We start from the raw sequence: 11,275 nt of genomic DNA on the forward strand, positions 1-11,275 counted from the left end.
AGTAATGCAGTATCAATATTTGAAATCCAAAGCCAGGTCAAAACTATATCACAATCGCATTGCACTGACAGTTTATACTTTTCGAAGCAACGTCAATTCGAAACTGCTTTGTTTTGCATTGAGCATTGACGCGAGTTTGCCGGAGGTAGTAGTTGTGCTAGCCAGCGATCCTATGTGACGATCGTATTAGATTCCATTTTTAAAAATTTATTGATATTTTTTTGCGATTTCAGAGGTTTGTCCACATAGTGAAAATTGTTCATATTCACAAGTACATTCACCCCTTAAATGGTGCAAACTGATTTTTCTACACTTGTATACATTTAAGAAATCAATTTAATAAATAAATTTTGAGTCCTAAACCTAAAACTACATTCGATAAAATTTATGAATCTCTGCACATCACTATCGTCAATAAAGTAATACAATTATTTCCTTCAAAGTCGTTATCAATTAATACGGAACTTCATGAGCGGACAAACGTCAAACCGGCCATCATAGCGTGCCGCTAGTTTAGTTAATAACAATATGTATTTTCAATAAGAGTCTACGAGTAAAGCTCAAACTAAGAGGACGTGTTTCCTTTCAATACTCCCCGCTACTCCCCGCGCACCCCGCACACCTCAAGGTGAAAGAGTTCTGTGAAGCGGAACAAAAGAATCAAGGTGTTTTAATACCACTAAATAATGTTCGGAAGAGAGTCGCCGCCATAACAGGTACTTTTTTTGGTTTCTAGTACAAGCGATGTCAATCCAGACGCAAACTACTTATGGAACGTCACGACATTACCGCATGGCGTGCAAGATATTTGGATAAAATACGAATAAATCGTACTGTGGAAAAACGACCCGTTGTATACTTAGATGAGACCTATATACACAATACTTATCATACAAAAAGTTGTTGGCAGAGTGAGGAGGAGCCAGGAATGTTGGTCTCAGAGTAATCAGGGAGTCGCTGGATAATTGCTCATGCGGGAACAAAATATGGATTCATAAATGGTGCATTATTAATGTTCAAGTCCCAATCAAAGTCCTCAGATTACCATAATGACATGAGCTCTGCAAACTTAAAATGGATGACGGAAAAACTAATACCTAATCTACCTGAAAGGTCGCTTGTGGTAATGGACAACGCTCCTTGCCATTGCACTCAATTAAACAAAGCCCCTTCAATGTCAAATATAAAAAGTAGTATGCAGGAATGGCTCCGGCAAAAGGGAATATTTTGAAGACACCTGGAGAAAAGCTGTGCTGTTTGAGCTAATCAAACAAAATAAAGGTCCACCGACATTTGCAGTGCATGAATTATTATTAACAGCTCACGGACACGAAGTATTGAGGTTGCCGCCTTACCATTGTGACCTCAACCAGATTGAGAAAATCTGGAGCCTTCTAAAAAGAAAGGTGGCGGATAAGAACGTGGCACAAGATCCAAAAGTAAGCCAAAAAAATTAACTGAAGAGGCCTTTGAGTCTATTACGGCGGAAGATTGGACAGCTCAGTGCACGCATGTTGAACATTTAGAGGAGAAATATTTAAAACGATGAGACAAAACCCGGAACTAGCAAATGGTGCTCCTTTAGGGAGCGTTGTTACTGTTTCTGAGAGCGGTTACATTAACTCTGCGCTCTTTGTTGAATGGTTAAAGCACTTTATTAAAATAGTGAAGCCCAGACTTGAAAACAAAGTTCTGCTGCTCATACGATAATGCTGTTGATGGACATACGACACATTCAAAAACTTTTGAAGCTCTGTGTTTAGCGAGAGATAATGGAATAATACTGTTACAACTACCAGGTCACACCACAAATCGAATTCAGCCTCTTGACGTTTCATTTTTCAAACGACTGAGTATTTATTACATCCAAAGCGCAGAAAAATGGTTGAGAACCAATCCTGGGCGACAAGTAACACAATACCAAGTTGCTCAATTATTTGGAGAAGCTTACGAAAGAGCAGCAGTGATTGGCAATATTGTGAATGGATTCAGAGCTAGTGGAATTTGGCCTATAAACAGACTACTATCTCAAAACTAGTGATTAAATAAATTTATTGTTATTTTAACTATTTGTTTTCTAAGAAGATTTTTTAAGTCAAATTGGCAATGTCCGTCCTATGAGACTGGTGTTGAACACCCATAGTGTATCCATTCATTGGCAATGTTATTTATAAGTGACATATGAAAAACCTATGAAACTACATATTTTTTTGAAAATTTACACAGTATTTTTCTTTTCTATCCCTAATACGATAAATAATCAGAACTTAACCAAAAAACCAAGGCGAGGAACATAGTGTGCCCGTTTAAGGGTTAAGTACCCCGAATAGGTGTTAAACTTTACGAAGGGGGCTATATCTATATTGTTTGCAATAACTGCAGCAGGAGAATGTCTTCCTCCATACGTTGTATATAAGGCGGAACTTTTATATACACAATGGACACTTAATGGACCTATAGGAACCAGATTCAACCATTCTAAATCGGGATGGTTTGATAGCAATTTGTTAGATAATTGGTTTGAAAGTATTATTTTACCATGGACTCAAAATAAACCTGGTGAGAAAGTTTTGATTGGTGTTAACCTAGCGTCCCACATAAACGTCAAAATTGTGAAATATTGTGGACAAAATGATATATGTTTCGCATTTTTATTCCCAAATTCAAACACATATAACCCAACCCTTGGATGTGTGCTGTTTTGGTCCACCTATGGTATGCTGGAACGTATACATCCGCTTTTAATTTTGTAACCGTAATATGCCGGAGCGGTAGCTATGTACGCATAATACTTAATGAGAAAAATAACTGAATACCATTAAAAATAGAGTTCGAATTTGCAAAGCAAATACTTATATATATAATATAAGCAATACTTTACCATACTTTAAAAAACCTGAATATACCTGAAAATGTAAAAAAATTAAGACTATTTGCAGACGGCTGTGGTGGCCAAAATAAAAATTCCATTTTAATTGGCATGTGTTCGAAATGGCTGTATTCACATGCACCGACGCAAATTAAAATAATAGAAATAATATTTCCTGTTGTGGGCCATTCTTTTCTGCCTGCCGATAGAGTTTTTGCCAAAATTGCGAAAGAGATTAAAAAAAGAGAAATAATAATGAAACTACATGAATATGTAGATATTATAACTACACATGCGAAAACATATCACTTATCTGAAGAAGTACCTGTACTAGATTGGAAAACTCATACAAACACTGTTCTTAAGCCTCCTGGTAGTTGGCATTTCAGCTTTAACAAATCAAAGAGTTTTTTTTTTATTCAAGGGAAAAACCAATGTTGCTATTCAAGGAGAAGAGAATTACAAAAGCGAAATAAATGTATAAAAACTAGTTTAAAAAAAGGTAAATCTGTGTGCCGTATAACACCCATACCTTTAAATGTAGGAACGAATGTGAAAAAGGAAAAGGTAAACGATGTTTTAAAATTATTGGAAAAACATTATAGTGCAAATTGGCGGTTACCAGATCTAAGTTTTATTACATGGCTGAGCAGGCTTTTCTTAAGAGGGGGTACAAAGTGAAAATGGCAGTTTGAGATTTGATTTTTACAATAGTAGATCAAGTTTCACCTACCCGAAAAAAAAACATATAAATATTACACCATAATGTCAAGAGACTGGATACGTAAAAACATAAAAGAATGAAATTTTATCGATAAAAAAAATTCACGAAGTTACGTCTAATTTTCGACTAATTTCAATTTATTTTTTATGTAATACATATTACAGAGCTAAAATTTTAATATGTAATTTCAATTAATATTACCAAGAGCTCACCTAAGCGATTTAAAAAAAATCTATATTTTAAGAGATAATAAATAAGAGATTTTTGGCGTTTACTACATTCCTATTCCGCGCAAAACGCGATCGTCTGTCGCACCTGACACGAGGCTTTGGTCATATTTTTTTTCATCAACTATGTAGTCGCGATCCCTCCATTGAGACGAGAAGACTGTATTTCTGTGCTCGAGCGCCGATAAATTATTTTGTTTTGTATTTTTTAGATATAGCGTGTACATTATAAAATTGAGATTGTGTGTTTTCCTATATAGCGTGTATATAAATTAGAGATTGTGTATTTTTTAAATTATTTGGCTGTGTAATAAGGACCTAGAAAAGATGGCAAATAAAAAAAACAAAATAAAACGCAGTAAAAGAGAACATAAGAAGTTTAAAATTCAAGTGATGGCTAATTGTCGGAGGTAAGCATTTCTTTGAATTTTTTTTATACTTAATCACTTAAATATTTATTTACTTTTGATAGGTAAATAAATTGTTAAGTTGAAGTGTACTATCGCTTTAAAATATCGACCTTTACCCTTTGACTTTAGAGCGCAGAATTCAATGTACTGAGTGCTAAAGCAATGACGGCACGGGTAGTATATGCAAAAAAGTGCGATGGTTTTTAATAATAATAGTTTTTCTTTATTTTTATATGACCAGTATTGCGTGCAGTTGTTGCAATTACAATGTATGTATCAATAGTGTATTTACGGCTCTAGGTCAACTTCATTGCACAGGTTTTCATTGAATCAATAATTTAAAAAATCTATGCTATTTAGAAGTTCTTTGGCATTGGACCGAATTCTTTCAAAATCGATATCTGGATGTTGCGGTTATCATGAAAAAACCGGTCAAGTGCGTGTCGGGCCACACGCGCGTTCCGTAGTGCGCCATATCGCCAATCATCGCCAAATTACAGCTTTCTAGTAACCAAGAGAATCTAAATATATAAAAGGAAAAGGTGACTGGCTGACTGATTGACTGATTGACTGATCTATAAACGAACAACTCAAACTACTGGACGGATCGAGCTGAAAGGCATGCAGATAGCTATTATGACGTAGGCATCCGCTAAGAAAATCAATTTCTAAAAATTCAACCTCTAAGGGGCCCCCTGACGTAGGCATCCGCTAAAAAAAACGATTTCTAAAAATTCAATCCCTAAGGGGGTGAAATAGGGGTTTGAAATTTGTGTAGTCTACGCGGACAAAGTCGCGAGCATAAGCTACTCTGAAATAAGCGGCGGGCGGATAGATGGATAGACTGACACAGTTGGAAAATGTCGTCAGAATTTTAAAAAGTTTGAAATTCCTTATTATAGGACAGTTTTTTTCAGAATCGAAATCTGGGGTTCCTTTTGATCGTAATAAGATTTTGATTTTGACTTTGCTATTTGAACTGAATTCTCGCAAAACGATATCTGGGTTCCCGAGTAGTAATTAAAAAGGAAATTGTAGCCAAAATTTAAAAAGTGGATTTAAAACTAGTTACGAGTACTATTGATTCGAATTATTTAAAATTGATATCGGAAGGTATTTTTGACCATAAATATATTGAAGAAATGACCTACTTACCGTCCTTATATGACAATGTACTATTATATTACACTAGCTTATGCAGGCGACTTCATCCGCGTGGACTACACAACTTTCAAACCCCTATTTCACCCCCTTAGGGGTTGAATTTTCAAAATCCGTTCTTAGTGGATGCCTACGTCATAATAGCTATCTACATGCCAAATTTCAGCCCGATTCGTCCAGTAGTTTGAGCTGTGCGTTGATAGATTAGTCAATCAGTCAGTCAGTCACCTTTTCCTTTTATACATTTAGATTGTAAAAATAAATGTAAGATGGAATTATGGTCATAGTTCGTATAGTAAAATACTTATGATTAACAATAATTAATTTCTATTTCAGAGTTGTTTCAGCACATAAAAATAGACCACAAGCTAATGAATTGGATATGACTGAAATCGTAAACGAGAGTCCCTCAAATGTGTAAGTTCAGTACAACTTGTCAATTTAGACAACAATAAAAAAATAGGTTTTTTTAAAGAACGGTCAAATTATCACTTGGTGATGTAATTTGATTTTTTAGCAATATTATTTTATTTTTCAGACCTACGATTGGAGTTTTAAAGAATGTTGGGGTTTCGGAAGAACTTGATCCAAAAAGTGACGAATGTCTTGCACCAGAACGGTATGTTTTGAAATATGTATGTGTATGTAAAATATCTCAAAAATTAAAATTCATCCTAGGTTTAATGCTTAACTTTTTTTTAAATTCAGTAACATCAAACATCGAGAGACAAAAGGAAAAAGGCAGTTTAAAAAAAAAGGAGACTAAAGAATCAACAAATGAAAATATATGCGACGCTAGTGAACGTCTTATAATAGATAAAGTGTACTTCTTTGAACAACTTAAAAAAATTTCAAACCATGCACCTTAATTTGGCTGTAACTTATCGAATCTAAATATCACGGGAGAGACAAAAATAGGGCTTTATTCCAAACTAAAACTTTCTTGCGAGATGTGCAATGCCAAATTTATTATAAATACATCAAATCCACACCCAGCCGAAAACTTAGACATAAATACAGCTGCGGTTTCTGGAATCACAAACGCTGGTATTGGTTTGAAGCAATTCCAAGGGTTGTGTACAGCAATGAATGTTCCCACATTGACACAACAAATGTTTGATAAAAAACACGTTATCGTTTGTGAGCAATGGGAAAAAACTGCTCATCAGACTATGGCAGCTGCAGCGGAACGAGAAAGACGGACTGCAATAGAAGAAGGCAGAGTCTTAGATGGTATAGCAGTCATTGATGTAATTGCTGATGCCTGCTGGTCTTAGCGCTCATACAAAAGTAATTACGCGGCACTTTCTGGAGCAGCTGCCATAGTTGGTAGGAAATTCGGAGAAGTTATTTTCCTAGGTGTGAAAAACAAATACTGCTGTATTTGTGATCGTGCAGCGAATAAAGGATTGACGCCAAAAAAGCATGCATGTTACAAAAACTACAAGGGTCCTTCCTCTGGCATGGAGGCAGAAATTATAGCAGAGGGATTCCGGAATTCGATAGATATGTATAACCTCATATATGGACGAGTTATCGCAGATGGAGATTCCAGCACCTACTCAAAGATCCTGGAAGAAAGACCGTATAAAGGCATAAAGGTAGAAAAAATAGAATGCCGAAACCATATTCTCCGTAATATGTGCAATAATTTAGTAGCAGTTAGTAAAGACACAAAATACTCATTACAAATGAGAAAAATGCTCACCACCCAAAGGATACTCGCAATCAGAAAAGTGATTTGTTTGGCAATAAAAAAGCACAAAAACGATAACGCTGAATTAGGAGTGCGAATAAATAGCCTCTACGCCGATATTTCTAATGCATATAATCACGCATTTGGACATCACGCCGAGTGTGAAGGTCACTACTGCAGTAGTGAGAAAAAAAGTGATGATCTTGTGCCAAAAGTAAACAACTCGACATTTTGGTTCAAAATCCAATATATTGTAGGCATAGTTGCCACACACTCAAGAAGTTTAATAAATGATTTTGACAGTAATGCCGTGGAACAGTTTAATAGTATAATTGCTAAAGTTGGCGGCAATATTTTAAGACGGGACAGCGCTCAGTTGCGTAAAAAAGTCCGTAATTTGGAAAGGGGATTTAATTCCCTCACAAAAAAAATACAAGAACTAACAGAAAAACTCACAATAGGACCGGAACAAAGTGGAAACACCATTCTCGCTGTCCAAAGCCAAAATGATACTCCTTTCAAAAGAAGTGATGAATTTGTTGAAAAAAATTTTGCTGAGGCTGATATAGAAACATCTAAAAAAGAAGCAATAAAAAAGAAAATATTGGAATACAACGTTCTCACAGACTCAATAAAGCAGACATACAAAGCGTGCCAAAATTCTGACAAAAAGGTGTTAAAAGGGATTGTGGACAATGAATTTGTGAAAAAAATACAAAATCACTACAAACCTAACCCAGAATCTCGGACTTAATAGTAATATAAGAAAAAGTGAAGAAAATAAAAAGCAACAAAAGAATTTAAAGAAAGATTAAGAGTTTTTTATGAAAGAGACGATGTGAACAGAGCAAGCGCTGGGAAAAAAAATGTCTTACATATAAAAAATGTAAAAAACAAAAGCGATACTTATTAGACAAACTCAGAAACCTCCATAAAAAAATGTGACCGAAGTTGACACAATAAGCTTCAGCACATTTAAAAAGTATAGACCCTTTATGTGGTGGCTCCAAAAAATTTCTAAACATGTGCATGTCTTAAACATGCAAACATGCAGTTTATCAATAATGGTCTTAAATCGGCTGGTATATTTGAAAATAATGATCTCAATCTTATAATTTCACACAAGTCTTGTGTGCGACCAAACATTCAAGCAGTGTATGTATGGCGAGTGTGATGCTTGTGCAGTAAATTTAACTGAAGTCAATGACAAAATTGATATCGAAAAAACAGTGAAATGGCATGCTTGGACTCTAAAAGATCATATTTATAATGAAAAAGGCAATACTAAAACCTGTTAATAAGTTTGTACAATTACAAACAAAGATTATAGTAAAGATTTCCAAGCAATTTGTCCAGATTTAGAATCAGACCAAAGGACATATCAGCAGATATCTAACAAAGCTATACTACACTGGTCACCTTCTACTACTTTGGTCACCTTCTACCGAGATATCAGATGATAGATCAGACATAAGAAAAATCGCCTAGATCAGGATTCGATATTACCTAAGTATCATGTTTATATACCTGCAGTTTAAAAAATTAGAAAAAGCAAAGCAAATTAGACGACAAAGTCGGGACCGCACTTGTTTGTTATATTGGCAGCAAAGAAGTACTGACAGAAAAGCTGTCTCTCGCGATTTACTGCTCTGTTTTCCAGGCGGAAGCGGTGGCTCTAAGAGAGGCAGTCAAAGTTATGATAAAGGCTAGAAAATTAAGGAAGGCCATTGTTCTCTCAGATTCAAGATCCGCCCTCCATCCAGTCATTGCGGAGACAAGGTCCCTAGTGGAAGAAATGTCCACGATGGAGGGCGAGGTACAATTTTATTAGATAAAGGCTCACATCGGCATCGAAGGCAACGAAAGGACGGATGAGCTGGCCAAGTCAGCAGCATTATACTCAAAACAGCCCCCATATACGACAAATTCCCTGTATCCTACGTAAAACACCTCACCAGGACGGACGCCCTACAGCACTGGCAGGCCAGGCACATTACGGACACCGGTGGTGCCACTACGAGAAAATTCTTCCCTGAAGTCGAAGAAGCGTACAAAGTTATAGGCACTATACGATTCTCAAATTTTATATCGCAATTATTTACAGCGTAAATAATTGCGAATAATATACTTGAATTGTTTTAGTGGAAAAAAAAGGAATATTAGAAAAAAATTGGTGAAAAATGTTGTCAACCGCAACCCAGAAATATCTCTCGTAGATTTCAATTAATGAATCCGGCAAGAGCATAAAAATTAAAACAAGTCCACTGTGCTGAAACATTTTGAAGCTTTAAAAAAAAATATGATAAAATTAATATCTGTAGTCACCCGGAGTGTTTATTACCATGGACGAAAAGGGAGGTAGACCACTGCACCAACAACAGAACAAAACAAAGTGCTGCAAAAGGGGCTAAAAGAGTGCACCTTGCTGCTCAAGAACATGCAGAAAATGTAACAATAGCAATGTGTGTAATGGAACTGGAAATAGTTTACATCCAATTATCATATCCAAGGGCAAAAGGTTGAGACCTGAATTTTTTGAAAATTTTCCACCTGGCAGCTTAGTAAAGGTGGCCCCGAAGGGCAGCATGACGATCGAGCTTTTGATGTTTTATACAGCACCTAGGACGGTATGAAGCACCAGACAAACGTTTACTCATTTTTCACGAAGGCTTCTTCTCATTTAGATGCCAGAATTTTTGATGCTGTAGACGCTCATAACATTGCGCTGTATTTATTGTTTACCATCAATACCACCCATAAACTGCAACCGCTTGACAAGGGAAATTTTTTTTGAAGGTATCATCAATATTTTGTTTTGGGTCCATGAGTGATGGATGTGAATACGCCAGTTGATATATCAGTCGCAAATATATCTGATTCCGAATGTGATACAATTAATAATATAGAACTTGAAGTCGAACAATTACGGGGCCGTCCAAAAAAGGGAAGAAAACGAAAGTTTCAGGACCACACACAATAGCTCAAGCTAAAGAAAGGAAGTATTTAAACTTACCGTACCATTCAAATAAGAAAAATATGAGATTACCATCAAAAACATTTCATGATTATACCTGTACATGCCGAAAAAAGTGTAGTAAATTAATTTCTAAAGAAAAAAGACAAGAGTTCCAAAAATATATTTCATTGGGATCATATGAAGCCCAATTATTGTTTATAACCAGTAATATAAGAGAAAATAACAAAAAAAGATCATACACAGTCAGTGGAAGTAAAACAGGACAAAAGAAACCCAAAAACTACTCAAGGATATACACCATATGTGGTTGATGAATCTGATATTATTTATAAACCGACTATGAAAGAAACTGAAGAAAATAGATATTTTTATTTACATGAAGAGAATGAGACAAGTGAAAATAAAACAGAAGGAAAAGAAAGCGCAGATGGAAATGAAGAAGGAAAAGAGGAAGAAAATACAGGTGAAGATGATCATGTAGTTACAGAAAATGCGAGTTCAAGACCTAAAAGAAATATAAAGAAACCAGCGTATCTGAAGGACTATGAAGAAAATTTTGAAAATATGGAAAGTAATATTGCATATTGTTTGAATACTATACTTGAAACAGATATGTTAAGCTACGAGGATGCTGTACAAAATGATGAATGGAAAACTGCTATAGAAAATGAAATAAATGCACATGAAAAGTTAAATACATGGGAAGCAGCTGATCTGCCAAAAGGTCGGAAAGCCATAGATTCTAAGGCTGGAGTTCGCCGAAAGCTACATAAACAACGGTTGCTAAATCGGCTGGTTATTTCGAAACCGTCGTTTAAACGACCGTTTAAATATTTACTGTTCACCATGTAAAAATGTAGCATGGTTACTAAATCGGCGGAACACCATCTGTTCTAAGCTACGCAGCTGCTACGACCGACCAAAGTACAACGACGCTATGGGGAAGATAAACTACACTATTGTTCTAAACTTTGGCAGGTAATAACCGTCCCAAAGGAGAATGCCTATGGACAGTACTCTCACAAGAAGCATTGTACCTTAAATTTTTTATTCATTTATTAAAGCTAAAATAAAAATATAATTTCTCACTAAGTTTCATGAATATTTGTTTTGGGATTATTTTTTTCGTAAATAAAAGTGCTTTTAAACTTCCGGCTGTTATGTAAGCCATTATTGTAGTTAGTTTTAACTTTTAATTTCTATCCCCTTCA

The 11,275-nt window shown here is 35.5% G+C and overlaps 1 protein-coding gene across 1 annotated transcript; it reads left to right on the forward strand.

Annotated features, from left to right (window-relative positions):
* Positions 1-3,941: 3,941 nt before the first annotated feature.
* On the forward strand, positions 3,942-6,806 carry LOC123876167. Its single transcript, XM_045922332.1, has 4 exons — positions 3,942-4,230; positions 5,728-5,808; positions 5,930-6,010; positions 6,100-6,806. Exons 1-4 carry the CDS (start codon positions 4,148-4,150, stop codon positions 6,155-6,157), a joined length of 303 nt encoding a protein of 100 aa, XP_045778288.1. The 5' UTR covers positions 3,942-4,147; the 3' UTR covers positions 6,158-6,806.
* The last annotated feature ends 4,469 nt before the right edge of the window (positions 6,807-11,275 follow it).

The sequence above is a fragment of the Maniola jurtina genome, chromosome 21, assembly GCF_905333055.1.
Source record: "Maniola jurtina chromosome 21, ilManJurt1.1, whole genome shotgun sequence".
NCBI classification, from domain to species: domain Eukaryota; kingdom Metazoa; phylum Arthropoda; class Insecta; order Lepidoptera; family Nymphalidae; genus Maniola; species Maniola jurtina.